This window comes from Diutina rugosa, assembly GCF_008704595.1.
Source record: "Diutina rugosa strain CBS 613 chromosome Unknown scaffold15_size221551, whole genome shotgun sequence".
Lineage (NCBI taxonomy): Eukaryota > Fungi > Ascomycota > Pichiomycetes > Serinales > Debaryomycetaceae > Diutina > Diutina rugosa.
Window position 1 is genome coordinate 86,038 of NW_022995055.1, and position 15,313 is coordinate 101,350.

General features: G+C 51.2%; 7 protein-coding genes across 7 annotated transcripts; 4 read left to right on the forward strand and 3 right to left on the reverse strand. All coding sequences in view use genetic code 12, as the record gives it.

Annotated features, from left to right (window-relative positions):
• Positions 1-111: 111 nt before the first annotated feature.
• Positions 112-1,605, forward strand: DIURU_000117 (putative lipoate--protein ligase; the record flags this gene model as incomplete). The annotated part of the gene is made up of 1 exon (XM_034153684.1): positions 112-1,605. One exon carries the CDS (start codon positions 112-114, stop codon positions 1,603-1,605), a length of 1,494 nt encoding a protein of 497 aa, XP_034015062.1.
• Positions 1,606-1,834: 229 nt separating this feature from the next.
• On the reverse strand, positions 1,835-2,719 carry DIURU_000118 (urea carboxylase-associated family protein; the record flags this gene model as incomplete). Its single annotated transcript, XM_034153695.1, has 1 exon — positions 1,835-2,719. One exon carries the CDS (start codon positions 2,717-2,719, stop codon positions 1,835-1,837), a length of 885 nt encoding a protein of 294 aa, XP_034015063.1.
• Positions 2,720-4,072: 1,353 nt separating this feature from the next.
• HPD1 (Hpd1p) lies at positions 4,073-5,128 on the forward strand (the record flags this gene model as incomplete). The annotated part of the gene is made up of 1 exon (XM_034153706.1): positions 4,073-5,128. The coding sequence occupies one exon, from the start codon at positions 4,073-4,075 to the stop codon at positions 5,126-5,128; it is 1,056 nt and encodes a 351-aa protein (XP_034015064.1).
• Positions 5,129-5,996: 868 nt separating this feature from the next.
• MRPL10 (mitochondrial 54S ribosomal protein uL15m) lies at positions 5,997-6,824 on the reverse strand (the record flags this gene model as incomplete). The annotated part of the gene is made up of 1 exon (XM_034153718.1): positions 5,997-6,824. One exon carries the CDS (start codon positions 6,822-6,824, stop codon positions 5,997-5,999), a length of 828 nt encoding a protein of 275 aa, XP_034015065.1.
• Positions 6,825-6,955: 131 nt separating this feature from the next.
• Positions 6,956-7,408, forward strand: DIURU_000121 (uncharacterized protein; the record flags this gene model as incomplete). Its single annotated transcript, XM_034153729.1, has 1 exon — positions 6,956-7,408. One exon carries the CDS (start codon positions 6,956-6,958, stop codon positions 7,406-7,408), a length of 453 nt encoding a protein of 150 aa, XP_034015066.1.
• Positions 7,409-8,269: 861 nt separating this feature from the next.
• Positions 8,270-8,665, reverse strand: RHO3 (Rho family GTPase; the record flags this gene model as incomplete). The annotated part of the gene is made up of 1 exon (XM_034153740.1): positions 8,270-8,665. One exon carries the CDS (start codon positions 8,663-8,665, stop codon positions 8,270-8,272), a length of 396 nt encoding a protein of 131 aa, XP_034015067.1.
• Positions 8,666-9,652: 987 nt separating this feature from the next.
• Positions 9,653-15,253, forward strand: STT4 (1-phosphatidylinositol 4-kinase; the record flags this gene model as incomplete). The annotated part of the gene is made up of 1 exon (XM_034153751.1): positions 9,653-15,253. One exon carries the CDS (start codon positions 9,653-9,655, stop codon positions 15,251-15,253), a length of 5,601 nt encoding a protein of 1,866 aa, XP_034015068.1.
• Positions 15,254-15,313: the final 60 nt, after the last annotated feature.

The following is a 15,313-nucleotide window of genomic DNA, read 5'->3' on the forward strand; positions in this document are numbered from 1 at the left end:
TTTTTTGGTTGGGCGGTCGAAGTCGCGAGTGACGTTACGTCCTGCAGAGGACTCCCTCGCAGAAAGGCTGGTGCTGCAAACACCCATCGAAACCCACATACCCAAAATCGCATGCTAGCGTCGTCCCGAAGGCTCACGGTGCCGCTAGCTCAAACCACTCGTTCCATCCATTTCCGGGCAGCAAATGCTAACCTCCTTTCCGGCTTAGGAGCGACGCTGGCCCTCCTCCAGGAGCTCGGTGACGACGAGCCGTCCTCGGCAATTCCCGCTAAGCCGCCGTCTCCGCCTCAACAACAATTGCAAACGGAAATAGAACAGGCCCGCCAGCTTCGTCAACAGCTCCAGCAACAGGTGGACCAGTTGAAAAAGCACAATCAGCAGTTTTCGGAGGTATTGGTGCGGTTAAACGAAATTGCCAACACTACCAATGTTTCTATTCCTAACCCTCATGACATCGAAAGAACTACTGAATCAGTTGAAGAAGCTGTTGTTGAACCATTCCCATTTGAGGCTATTACCTCAGAGACTCCTACGGTGGTGGTATCGCGTCATCATGATCCATTCATCAACCTCGCCCTAGAGGACTATATCTACCATAACATGCCCCCTTCGCTGAAGCGGCTTGTGTTCTACGTCAACCTGCCGTGCGTGGTCATTGGCAAGAACCAGAACCCGTGGAAGGAGGTAAACATGCCCGCTCTCAATCGCCTTGGAGTAACACTCGTACGGCGCAATTCTGGCGGCGGCACCGTCGTCCACGACCAAGGGAACATCAATTTCCTGTTTATGACCTCGAAACAAGAGTTTGACCGCATGTTCTTCGCTGAGCTAGTTGCCAATGCCATGAATCGTTTGCATCAGGGAGTTAAAGTCAATGACCGCGGAGATATCGTGACTAAAGCCGATAACCTCAAAGTCAGTGGCTCAGCATACAAAATATCGAAGGGACGCAGTTACCACCACGGCACCATGCTTTTAAACTCTAACTTGGAGGTGTTGCGGGGTGTGTTAGCCCGTGATCCATCATTGGGCATAATCGAGACTCAATCGATTGATCTGGTGAAATCTCCCGTCACCAACACTCATGTCGATCGCGAACGGTTCATCGATGAAGTGATCATTGAGTTTGAACGCCATTTCGGTAGCGAAGCTAAAGTGGATGATGAAATGCAACTGGCGATTGACCAGAACGATATGATGGGGTTGGGTGACTTTTATGAGGCTAACAGCAAGCACTGCGATACCATTACCATCTCTAAGGCTACCGATATCCCACCAGAAGTATTGGAGATTGCCAAGAAGCTCAAAGACGATAGTTGGAGACTTGGCCATACTCCCAAGTTTACCCATACTTTAACTAATGAAAAGCTTGGATTCTCGCTTAAGTTTGACGTGGCTAAGGGAGCCATCGTTGACAACATGGAATTGACATTTACCAACACTAAAGGCCCAGTGCTGAAACAAACCATCGAGCTGCTGGTGGAGTTTTTGCGTGACCGTATTCAACAAGGTGGGTTACACTATAAAGGTAGTGATATCGCCGGTTTCATTACCAACGATATGATTAGCGACTGGGTGGGCCAATCGATCGACGGTACTATTTAATAGATACTTATAGAGTTATACATCGAAGCACTGAAGTCTAGAATTGACCCCTAGTTCTCGATTACCAGTTTCAGATGTTGTTAGTTGGTTCTGGCAAATGCTTTAACCTATTACAATCAATGCCACTAATTCTTTGCATTTTCGCTTATTGGTTCTAGTATCAACGAACGCCTACCACTAATGGAAATACTACTACTTTGGGAAGTCTAGGGCTTAGAGTTTATTATCGTTACTTCGTTGAGTCACGGAGGCCGTGGGCACCCTTGTACGGAGCATATTCAGGGGCCGACCACGAGTCAAGCACGGATTCATCGTCCAATTTATACACTTCGAGAAGCAACGGCTTACAGTCGTCCTTCATCTCATAATCGTCCTCACCCTCACCCCACCCCCAATTGGCGAGCGAGCCACCGGGACACGCCAGAATCGCCACCAAGAGGTCCTGTTCGGCAAAACACTCAAAGTAGTCGCCTTTAGTCGCCGGCAGGGCCTCCATAAAGTACTGGTCGTACTCGTTAAGCCCCGTGACTTGAAACACGTTTAACACATCGTGGACATCAAACTCAGTTAAGCCAAACGGTAAAACCGCCCTAACAAGATTCAGGTGGCAGTGGAAGTCGACGTCCTCGCCCAGGATCAATTTCTCGATATAGGGGTCGCACCGCGTCCCCAACGTGTCGTTAATGCGCCCGCCGTGTTCGTCGTGGCGCCCGCCTAACGTGTCGCCAGTGATCGTTACTAATGGGCGTAAATAGGGTAAGTTCAGCCAGAGGCGGTCATGGGTCAGCACGTGCGCCAGATGAATCTGGCGGGTTCTCGCTGCCCAGAACCTCTCGCGGGGATTATCGGCGTTCCAGATATTAAGATCACACACCTGGGGTCCCTCGGGAGTCACGAGACGGAACACTGAGCGAGCGGGCACTTTCACGGCAATCCCCAGTCTCGGGGCGCACAAGTGGCTCAGCACTTTTGTCTTGGGCGCCTGGTGGATCTTGTCGTATAACTGCTTATCGGCATAGAGCTTCGACCCGGGGTGAGGATAGTAAGCCGCTTGCGGCTTGGGCAAGCCGTAGGTGGTCTTGGTCGGGGTTTGCGAGCTCTGAGCTGATGACATTATGGTGGTTCAATTAATAAATTGGTGCCTTTATGTGTGGGGAGTGGCGCCACGGCGCCGCGGTGGGGTAGACATAGATAAACAAACGCGGCGTTCACGGCGTCGCCCGATACCAGGCAGGCAATGGCGACACGGCTGAAAAAGGGGGAGGAACAAACTGGGGTCAGTCGTGATTTTGGACAATGGTTGGATTTAAAGACAGGGGATTTTGTGGCCTTTATTATCGCGTGGAGTCTGAGGCAGTGGAGGGCGTTAGCGGCTAATCAGTGATCGCGCGGGGCGCTACCTCCGATGCTCGGGGTTTGAACAATGGCGTCATCGAGATATTAGCCACAATTGAGCAGAGGTGCAAATACGCCTCTTTAAAATGACCTTGAGAGGCGGTGGTTGCCTGGCGTCCACGTATGGGTGCATGCCGGTACCGGGGTTCGCAGCCCCTGGCAGTCAACCTGGAAAAAAGTCCGACAACTGTTGCTATTTTTCAGCATACAATACACAATAGCACCAAACTGATCGAGTTTACCACCAAAATCGAAGACTAAACCACGGCATTGATGAATTAGATGTCGTACACTCCGATGCACTATCATTTAGGTGTTATTTCCTACCACATTACTCCCCATAATGGCCTCCATACTTTAGGTCAGTTTGTACCACTTTAAGGCGGAGGGGCGTGCGCGCGCGCACCGCGCCTTACCCCTCCCCAGGTTCCACGGTTACTACCACGGTCACCTGCCACGGAATAATCGCGGGTGGGTTTCGGGCCACGACACCCACCACCAACACTTGTCGATCCCGGTCACGAGCGATTTACAATCAATGAAATAACCATCAACAAAACATCAATAATACAGTCTATAGTCAAATATCACTGTTGTCCGAAGCTTTCTGCACCCCCACAATTGGGAGGGCGATTCCCGGGGTATCTGCGACTATCGGCAATGGAAAATGGGGCCCCCGTCGGTTACTGCTGATCTGGAGGCTAATACCCACGGAGGTTAATGGCAAACTGGAATCAGGCGGTAACGTTACAGTAAATACGAATTACACAAACGTTCATCCGAGGGCATGGCGTCTAAGTGTCACCCTCGTGACCCTAACCACCAGCCCCATGACCAAACAGCCCGACCTAATCTCAACTAAAACCAACGGACCATTAGAAGAAAATCAAGATTAAGTCTAACTAGTGTTTAGAGTTCTTTAGAGCAGTTTGCTTTGTCTCCTCTAGAAGTGCCGCCAGTAACCGCCGGTGCCTGGCGCGTACCCCACACAAGAATCCGACGAGTAACCGAAGCGTGAAAAAGTATTTAAGGAGGCACCCCCCCACACACATACACCGACCACTGCACCACCATGCTCAGAACCTCCGTGCGCTCTCTCTCCAGCTCCGTTCCCCTCAAGGCCAACTACGGGTTTGTCGGTCTCGGCCAAATGGGCCAGCACATGGCCCGCCACATCTACTCCAAATTGGACGCCACCGACAAGTTGTACGTGTTTGACACCGTGCCTCAGGCGACTAATCAATTTGTGCAAAACGTCACTCAATTAAAGCCCGAAAACCAGGACAAGTTGACCGCTTTGACCCTGCTTGGCGATTTCGGGAAGATCGACTCCTTCGACTATATCGTGCTGATGGTCCCTGAAGGGAAGCACGTTAAAGCCGTTACTGAGGAATTGGTCGCCGGTTTCAAAGCTGCCGGTAACACTTCGTACCCCACCACTTTCGTCGATTCTCTGACCATCGATATCCCCACTTCTGCCGGTGCTGCTGCCTACGTCGCTAAGGAAGTGCCCGCTTTCTCGTTCATCGATGCCCCCGTGTCCGGTGGTGTTGCTGGTGCCAGAAACGGGACGTTGACGTTTATGGTTTCCAAGGCCACCGAGTCCGAGATCGCCCCCGGTTTCGTCACCTTGTTGAACAAGATGGGTAAGAACATCTTTGCCTGTGGCGCCAACCCCGGCTCCGGGTTGGGGGCTAAGCTCGCCAACAACTACTGTCTTGCCGTGACCAACTTGGCCGTGTGTGACTCGTTCCAATTGGCTAAGTCGTTCGGCTTGGACCCGAAGAAGTACGCTAAGATCATCGCCGTGTCCACCGGTAAGTCGTGGGCGTCGGTCGACAACTGCCCCATCCCCGGCGTCTACCCCGAAGCGCAATTGCCTTCGGATGCTGACTACCACGGTGGCTTTGTCACCAAGTTGACCCGTAAGGACTTGGTGTTGGCGTTGAACTCGGCCGAACAGTACCACCGCCCGTTGTACTTGGGCGAAACCTCTCGCTACTGGTACGACAAGGGGTGTGAACACAAGGACATCGCCGACCGCGACTTGTCGGTGTTGTACGAGTACTTGGGCGACATCAAGGAGGACGCCGCCGGCAAGTTGGTCGACACCCACAAGTCGGCCTAACGAGTTTTACGATAGATAACGGAATTATAGATTCAAAATGAACAAATCGAAATAATTTCGGAAATTTTTGCGAATTCTGTAAATTTGTAAATTAATTTCCTAACTTTTTGTTGAATTTCAATCATGACGCATAAATGCTAGAAGCGAAAGCCTTCCTACAATTAGACCATCACCGCTTACATTTTCATTTGAAATGACGAGATCTCGTTCGGTTGTGGGACTTTACCTTCATTTTGCTTAATACTCAAGGTCCGTCAACATTGTCACGAAGTGAGACTCAAATAATTCATTGACATTTTCTTCGGATGAGAATCACACGACGATTCATCGGTTAGGCGCAAGTCGCTTTAGGAAACAATGTTTACCAGTGCATCAGAGTAAATTTAAACTTTTGGAACTTAAAGAATGCTGATCAAAATATGATCTGTTTTACAGAGAGAATGTACAACCGATCGCCAAGCTGTACATGCCATTTATGTCCTTCAAAACACTCGCCAGTGGTGCAAGTTACCCAGAGTGAATTTAGCCCAAAAGAGCTCGACATTCCCTCGTCGTGATAAATGAGTTGAAACACTGATCGATTCAACGTTTGATAAGTAATGAATGCGTTCTATACGGTCAAAATGTTACGTTAGGTTAGACTAGTTTTCTGTTCAATATCTGGATCGTCTTCGAACAAATCTCTGTTATTTGCGGGTATCAACCACTTACCGAATCTCAATCGCTTCAATTGGGAGTCGATCAAGATACTAAATTCTTTGAGTTACTCCTCGTAGCGATGGATCTCAAGCTGCTAATGATGAGAGGATATTGGGTATCGTTATCGATCATACTACACCATCGTCTTATCCGTGTATCCATTAGCTATTTACAAGTCGTGCACCGACACCACCTTATTTTCGGTGAAGTCGCCGTAGTGCTTTTCGCTGGCGGCGTCCAACTGCAGTTCCAACGCCGACCGCTTCTTCAGCGACCGCACGCCCGTCAGCTTTTCCAGCTTCATGTGGTCCAAAAGGAGCAGCCGGTCCTTCAACAAGTACCCGCGCTTATCCGGGTTGGCGTAGTATTCGATGTCTCTGCGGTGGGTGGGGCGAGCGGGTAAAGGCACGTACCCTTTCTTGAGCAAGAACCGTTCCGGGAACACGTGGGCCTGGAGCGACAACTTGGTGAAGTACTGAGCGGTGAACTCACCACCGGCAGCCTCGATGGCAGCGATGGCGTCTTCGGAAGCGCGGTTGGCTTCGATCTTCAACGGTACGTTATACTCTTGTTTACCGACACCCAACACCTTAACCCCGTCACGCAACGAACCAGTAACCAAACCACACTCTCTCATGATTCTGATGGTCAAAGTTTCCCCCGCTTTTAAGGGAATTCTGCCCGCGTTCCAGAACTCTTGAATTCTCTCGAGATTCAAGTCATTTAAGTGGCGACGGTGAGGTCTCTTGAACCCAACAATGGGGAACCGCTTGTAGTACGGGGTCTGACCCCCTTCGAGCCAGTGGGGCACTTTACCACGGGCTTTTTGACCCTTTTGACCCCGACCGGACTTTTGACCCTTGGAAGCGGGACCACGCCCGAGCCGCTTATAGGCAGTGGTGGCACCTTCGTTGGGCGCCAACTTGGAAAGGTAGGACAACGTCCGCAGCGCTAGGGCCACGGGTGTCCACGGTTTGGTCCACCCGAATTGGAACATCCTCTAGGTTGATGAAAGTGAAAAATTGCCTGGTCCTGTATAAAGCGCGCGCACCATCAATTCACCTTTTCGAAACACTAGTTGAACCATCGCCGTTGTCGCGCTACCATCCCAGCATTAAATCTAATTGAATGTCGAATAAGGAAGATAACGAAGAGGCTGAGCTCCAGCAGATCTGGAAGCTTTTCCAGGACTCTCCCGAGGAAGTCCAACAACGGCGACAAAAGATCACCCAGGCGATCCTGGACCTGACGTCGATCAACGACTACCCGGGCTCGTTACTGGTGGTCACCGCCTTGGACGAGCTCTTGGGGTGCTTTGCCCTTGGTGGCCAGATTAAACTGTACTACCGCTATGGTACTTACGATGCCTGTATTCGCCAGCGGGAAAAGTTCTGGTTTGCCATCACTAACGGCACCATGACCGAGCAAAACAAACCGGTGTGGGAGATGCTGGAAAAGGAGCTTGACCAGCGGGCCAAGATCCAAAACTTCTATAAGAAGCGGTTGATGGAGGATAAAGCTCGCGGGCTGAGCGAGGACGTGTGGGACATGCGGACGGAGAAGATCGACCCCTTCAAGTGAACATCATGTATATAGTAATGACAATAATCACGAGGTTACGGATGAGTGTGGGACGTTGTATGATTGTGATGAGAGTATGATGAGAGTAAAAGGCTGGTACTTAGTGTAAATTGCGTGATTATTAGTGGAGACTATTGATAGATTACATTCGTCGATTTCAAGTTAATGCCAGCCTTAAACTGAAGATAGCGAGTGATTCATTGATGCTATGTAGTATAAGATGGATTTACAGTCAAGAAGATTTAGCCGATCTATTAGGAACTTGAGTCAATCGCCAGGCCATAACCGTTATATCTCAAATGCTTCCAATCCTTGAACATGCAAAATTTGAGTATGATCTTACCAGGTATCACAGAAACTTAACGTCGGATCCTATAAAGTTGTAAAAGCATTGCTTTTCGATTCGTTTAGAAGTCCCATAGCCATGCGGACTCCAGACCTCGAGATAGCAACCAAACCTATCATAAGCCACGAAATCATGTAGAAATCAATGATCTGCTGACGACTATCGATTTTGGATCAAATAAATATATATATAATTTGCAGTTTTGATCAAAAACGATCATATACTTATTGTTAGCAAAGTCGCAAGTTTTCCTTATCACAAGCAAATTTATTACCGTGATTTAGTCCTGAAAAGTTTCACTCTAGAAAGGCCTTATCATCAATCAAGTAGTCTATCAATTCAAACTATTTTTCCGGAGCTCTATTTCTTTATCTTTGATGAAACTGATAAAGACTGATTATGTCACCGCCGACATAAGCAGACGTCCTATTGTTACCGACACGGCTGAATCTTGAAGCACTACAATTACTGCCATAACACTGAGGGGCACTGCCCCTTCATTTTATTAGTACATTTTACACGATGACACACCCCTTCTTTTCCGGTTCCTGTTCGTTCAGACCCGCTGGCCTGGCGTGCAACGCACACCGGGCGGCTTCAGAAAACGCTTCGTTGACCCCTCGGTTCTTCTTCGCCAGGCACTCGATGTATTTGAGGGCGCCGATCTTCTTCGCCATCGCCAACCCTTCGTCATAAGTAATCAACCGTCTTGGGTTCTGCTGGCCGCCGTAAGGGTTAAACGAGTCGTCTTCCGGGTGGTGGGGGTCGTCGTGGTCGTCGGTCAGCCGCAAATCGCATTTGAGCGCCACCAATACCAATTTGACCCCGTCACAGTGGTCGGTAATTTCGCCGACCCATTTCAGCTGGACGTTCTCCAACGAGTCCGGGGAGTCAATAGAGAAGCACAACATGATGCAGTGGGTGTCGGCGTACAGCAACAGCCGCAACCGGTCGAATTCTTCCTGGCCGGCGGTGTCCCAGAGCAGCAAGTGTATCTGTTTGCCGTCGATGAAGATGTCGTGGACGTAGTTTTCAAACACGGTGGGCTCGTAGACCTGGGGGAAGTAGCCTCGGGTGAACACGTTCAACAACGACGTTTTGCCACACGCCCCGTCCCCCAAGATGACGATTTTGCGCTGGACTAAGAGTGTTAGTAGAGATCAAAACAACGCTGACAAACCGGGCCAAAACGGCGCGAACAGTATCAGCAACGACAATACCTGGGTGGTATGCTTTGGTAAATACGTACTCGTATTGGGAGCGCTTCCACACAACGGCATGGTGGGTCTAGACTGCGCGGCGATGGGGAAGCGATAGTCGTGGCCACACTGGTTCGATGCGCCTGGTGCGCGCCCTCCCCGATGCACAGCCAGCCCTACCGGGGAAAACCACAGGACGAGGATAGTCAAGAACCAGCACCGCGAAAAATTCACAACTTTACCATGATTTCAGAATAAAACTAGATCGTTTCAAATAAGAGGTTTGTTTCAAATAAGAGGTTTGTTTCATAGATGTTTTGAAAGATTTACAGGCTTTGTCTTTGTAGTCATCTTAGTCATGTGGCTTCTTGGCCTTATAAGTATTAAATACAAATGGACAGGCACACTTACATTATCTCGGATCGTGGTGCATTTTACAATCACCTCGTTTACTCCACCGTTTACTCCACCTACGGTTGGCAAAAGAAACTCGTACCCTCGGTTGAAGGGCACCCTCCCCGCTTACTCCCACTCTATCTCTTACTTTCGTCGTAACCCAGTTGCCTCCTTCCTAATGGGGAATCAGCCATGTGAAACCGGGTTGCGTGCCCCCTCGCGAAATAAATCAGCACCGCGGTCCCCCCCACAATTTCTCCTTAACCAATTAGCACCAGAAGCCATTGACGGAATTCCTTAGCTATGGACTATTTTGGTGTTTCTCCGGGCAAGTTGCGCCAGGACGCGTTGGCCAAGCTTGCTCTGCTTGCCGTGAGCGAGCCGCTGGCCCCTACCGCCACTACCAACGATGATTTCAACCGCCTCGTTAAAGCGCTGGAAATCGCCAATGTCGCCATGGGACCGAAGGAATTCGATACCTTGGTGGGTCTCTGTGACGCCACCAGCTCCCCCATCCACCAGCCTCAGCTTGTCGACCAGTTAGTGGCGAAATTCAAGGTCTACTTGTTGGAGTTGCCCCAACAACAGTTTGCCGCCAACGTGTGTCTGCGCCAGGATATCGCCCTGCCGTGGCTGTACCTTGGCGAGAAGCTCACCGTTGCTTTAATCAATTTGGCGGAAAAGTGTAACCGCCAGTACTTAAACGATGTCATCACCGTGTTCCGCCAGTTCCAAGATCACGTGTTTGAACAGAAACTCCAGCTCTCCCACTACTTCACGTTGCTTGGATACATGCAAGGGTTGACTGTCGAAGCGGGTTTCTTGGCTATCGACACTTCCACCCTCAAATTGCTCACCAACTTGGACGCTAAGATCGACACTTATGAGTTCTTACAGGAAGCCGAAACGTACTCCAACCACATCTACACCGACCAGGCCCACCACGACTACGGCGTGTTCCTCGACCGCGACATTTGCTCCGATTTCTCTCCCATCTTGTACTTGGAGTACTTGGCGATGGTGATGTGTAATGTTGTCCGCCTGTGCCTTTTCCCCAGCGAGAGAGGCCTGTACAAGACTCACGGCATGTTGTTTGAGTTGTTGGAGCTGGCGGCAGCTACCGCTACCGATAAAGCCGCCCCGCAGACCCTTGCTAACGTGCTGTCGTTTCACATGGATATGATCCGGGCTCTTTCCGAAGTCGCTATCCGCAAGCTTGAGTTCTTGGATAAAGGCGAAGAGTATATCGTCTATCTGACCTACAACCGGTTGCGTTTGGGGTACATGGCGAAGCTGTACTCGCTCCAGATCGTGGCGTGTGGCACGTTCTGCGACCAAGTCGACGTCAAAGTCGCCCGCAAATTGTTTAAGAACTGTCTTGAAATCAAGGACGTGATGTTGGACCCTGATCTTGGCCTCACCGCGTTTGAATTAGGGGCACTTCTTGTGTTTAAGGACGACTCGGTGGGGTCGCTGTTGACACGCCTGTTCACGGCGCTTGCGGCCAACCCTAACTTCGATACCGGCTACTGTCTCCAGGCGCTGCGGGCAGTGGGGTTAGCGCTGCGGGTGCTCCACCAGGACGCCGTGATCACTACCATCTATGCCCTCACCAACTTGTTGTTTGTCGAGGAAAACGGCTCCACCATCTTGCGGAGAAAGACCACCCACTTGTCGCGGCTGGACCTGAACCGGTTGGGCCGGGTGCTGACCAATACTCTGCACTTAGCCGGCGAAGGCACGTTCAACACCGATGAAGACGATTACGAGGTGGTATGCGAAAACCTGATTACGGGGATCATTGAGATTTGCCAAGGGTGCAATGACGAAGTGGTGCTGACGCTTGCCGTGACCATCTTGTCGCAGAAGACGCTGTACTTGCAACTGGTGATTGGTCCCTTATTGCTCAAGGGGATGGTCAATGTGGCTCCCTCGCTTCCGGAAAAGGAGTTTATCATTATGACCCGTTTGCTCTTTAGACTCTCGTTGGATGCTTGGGTCGATAAACAACTGACGTTGCTCCGCAATTTGAACGACGCTGAAGTAACGTTGGGCCACAACTTAGCCAAGACTAAAGGTGACCTTTACTATCTCTACCTTAAGGAGTTACTTTTGGCGATCATCTCCCAAGGGGAAGTCAATCAGTTGGAGCACCACCGTCTGCACGGCGAGATCTCTGAGATTGGCGAGCACATCGCTCTTTACCTTAAGCCGTTGGCTAACTTGTTACCCAATACTGCCAAGGGAGAGAAGCCCCTCCAATGGGACCAGCTGAGAGTGGAGATTGTCGGTCTCTACCGCGACGCCTGGTTCAACATGGTGGTGCACGGCTACTCGATCACCACTGCCGTCGCCAAGCGCCACGGCCCCGAGCTCGAGCGGATGGCACTGAACCTGCCTCCGTTGGCGCTGGAGCTCTCGTGGGACCGTACCGAGACGTCGTTGGAGCTCAACACCATCTTGCGTAAGGGGCTGAGTAACCACAACTTGAAGGATCACAAGCATATTATTGGCCAGATCTTCGAAGTTCCCAGAACGTTGCTGTACGCCAAACTCATGTTCTTGCTGGCCACAGTGTTCGTCGAGCTGTTACGGGTGAAACTGGGCGACTGTCTGACGATTTTGACCTACTTGAGCGACCCGCTGATGAAGATCTCCGGTGTGGACATCTACATCGGGCCCATCGCTTATCGGATTGTCCAGGACTACATCTGGTTGGTCCGCTGCGGCGCCAACAGCCAGTTTAGTGGCGACGCCGTCGCCCACCAATTGACGAAATTGATGACTCTCACCTGTTTTAGAGTCCCCGAGACTCAGGACGCCGCTTTTGCTTGCTGCGATAAGCTCGTGCTGAGATTGCCGCTGGCGTTAGCCCACCGCGAGCTGCTCTTCACTATGTTTGACTTGTTGACGGTGATGCTGGACTCGTTGGTTGACGATGACATCCACCAGTACAGTTTGCAGCCCAAGCACACTACCCGGACCACTGGCATCCCCTTGCTTTTGCTGGACCAGATGCTGTGGCGCCAGCTGACATTCAACCGCCTCCACGACAAGGCGAAGCTGTACCTGCGCCACGCCCTCCGCAAGTGTGCCATCGACGTCAAACTGTTGATCCAGCAGTACTTGCAGATCATGCGTGCCCCCAGCCCCGACCTGCTTGAATTTGGCTCGGCGTTTGCCCTTGAATTAGCCGGGCTGGTCACCGGTCTGGACCCTGAGCTCTCGCACGTGCTGAGATTCCCCGTGGCTAAGCTCAACACTTTGCCCCGGTTCATCAACAACTTGCTGTGGATGAACCTGACCGTCGAGTCGGTGTTTGACGACAACATCAGCATCGACGAGATCCGCCAGCTGGTGTTTACCGTGCGCGAGCACTACCGGGCCACTGGCGAAGCCGATGTCGCTAAGGTGAAGCGAGTACTTGCCGATATTGCCGGTACCGTACTTGTGAGCAAAGACAATACCGGTGAGTTGTGCCGCTACCTTGTTGAAGTGCCCTTCGCCATGTTTGAGCTGGAGATTGTTGGCTATGCCATCCTGATCTGGTTCGCATTAATCCAAAAGAAACTGCTGTTGCCGCCGTTGCTTATCGCCGAAATCGGTAAACACTGGAACATCCTGATTGTCAACTGCCAGGGTCTCTTCTCCAAGGAGTTCGACATCCCTAACCCTGAATTCGCCAAGATGGAGTACGCGCCGCTGAACTACACTCAAGTCTCACGCCACGCCGCCTACGTCGACACCATGCTTGAGCCCCACCTTAAGATCATCCGCATGTTCGCTCTGAGCTTTGAGGCGACGTTGAACCAGCTGGACCATTTGCTTAAGGTGTACACTCAGTTTGTTAGCGACGGTTTGGGGGCGTTGAAACACGCGCTGTACCACCCTTACGCCCGCGGGGTGCGGTTCGAATTAGTCCGCTTTGGCTACGACGTGTTGCTGTACCACATCAAGTTGGGGACGCGGCTGATGGTGAGATTGACGGAAACGGTGTTGGACGCGCTGCTCTCGTGGTTCCGCCACCGGGCCCAAATGCCGTTTGGGCCTAACCAATTGAAGACTAAGCTGGACTTCTCGTTGCTTAAAGAGATCGCGGTGTTGGTGTCTCACACCGAGTGCTGGAAGCGTGAACGGTTAGAGCTGAAGCGTACCATCTTACGCTTATTCTTGGACGACGAAATCAACACCATCTCCGTGTGGTTGCTGCCGCTGGACCCCGTGGAAACGGTAGGCCAGTTTGACGGCAATACCCAGATCTCATCGGCAGTGGTAACGAAGCTGTACGCCCTCGACCCCATCTTGGCCGTCAACTTGGCCTTGCGCTACAAAGTACGCAACTTGGACGACTTGCTCCAGGCCATCATCACCAAGAACCCGTTGCCGGCGACCCCGTACCCTGACGCCGTCCAGTTCTTCATTGGCATCCACGGCGGCGCCAACAAGTGTCTGCACCACTTGTTGTGGTGGCTGGCTTTGCTGCCGATCGACGCCATCACCATGTTCTTGCCTCCCTTCGGTGACGACCCTTACATTTTGCAGTACTCGATGAGACTGTTGGAGTCGCACGACGTCAACCTCACCTTCTTCTACGTGCCCCAGATTGTCCAGTCGTTGCGTCATGACCACTTGGGCTATGTTGAACGGTTCATCTTGGAAACGGCTCAAGTGTCGCAGTTGTTTGCTCACCAGATCATTTGGAACATGTTGGCCAATCTGTACCGTGACGAAGACCTGACGGACCCTGACCCGCTTAAACCAACGCTTGACCGCATCCAGCTGGAAATGTTGAAGGTGTTCTCGAAGAAGGACTTTGACTACTACGAATTGGAGTTCAACTTCTTTGCTGAAGTTACGGATATCTCGGGTAAGCTTAAGCCCTACATCAAGAAGAGTAAGGCGGAAAAGAAGCACAAGATCGACGAGGAAATGGCCCGCATTGTCGTCAAGCCAGGGGTGTACTTGCCCTCGAACCCTGACGGGGTGGTCGTCGACATCAACCGGAAACTGGGTAAGCCGTTGCAATCGCACGCTAAGGCTCCGTTCATGGCTACATTCAAGATTAAGAAGGATGTCACTGAACTTGACTCCAATGGTAAGCCTCACACCTACCCGATTGAGAAATGGCAAAGTGCTATCTTCAAAGTGGGTGACGACTGTCGTCAAGATGTGTTGGCATTGCAACTAATTTCTATCTTCAGACTGATCTGGGAAGCCGCTGGCGTTGACCTCTACGTGTTCCCCTACCGGGTTACTGCTACTGCCCCCGGTTGTGGTGTGATTGACGTGTTGCCCAACTCCACTTCAAGAGATATGATGGGTAGAGAAGCCGTCAACGGCTTGTACGAGTACTACATCTCGAAGTTCGGCCCGGAAACCTCGATTGAGTTCCAGCAGGCTCGCACCAACTTGGTCAAGTCGTTGGCCGCCTACTCCATCATCTCGTTCTTGTTGCAGTTCAAGGACAGACACAACGGTAACATCATGTACGACGACCAAGGGCACGTTCTCCACATCGATTTCGGGTTCTGCTTCGATATCGTCCCCGGTGGGGTGAAGTTTGAAGCGGCGCCGTTCAAGTTGACCCACGAAATGATGTTGGTGTTGGGTGGTCTGAGCGACACCCAGGCGTTCAGATGGTTCGAAGAATTGTGTATCAAGGGGTACTTGGCCTGTCGCCCGTACATGGAGCTTATTGTCCGCACGGTGCAGCCAATGTTGGAGCTGGGTTTGCCCTGTTTCAAGGAGCACACCATCAGAAATTTGCGCAAGCGGTTTGTCCCCAACAAGCTGGAGAAGGAGGCGTCGTTATACTTTAAGGGGTTGATCAAGAAGTCGATGGAGTCGTTCTACACCAAGGGTTACGACGAATTCCAACGGATTACTAACGGTATTCCTTACTAGTGCAATTATAACTATAGCAATGACATACGTAAGTACAGAATCACCTTGTTCAATATTCAG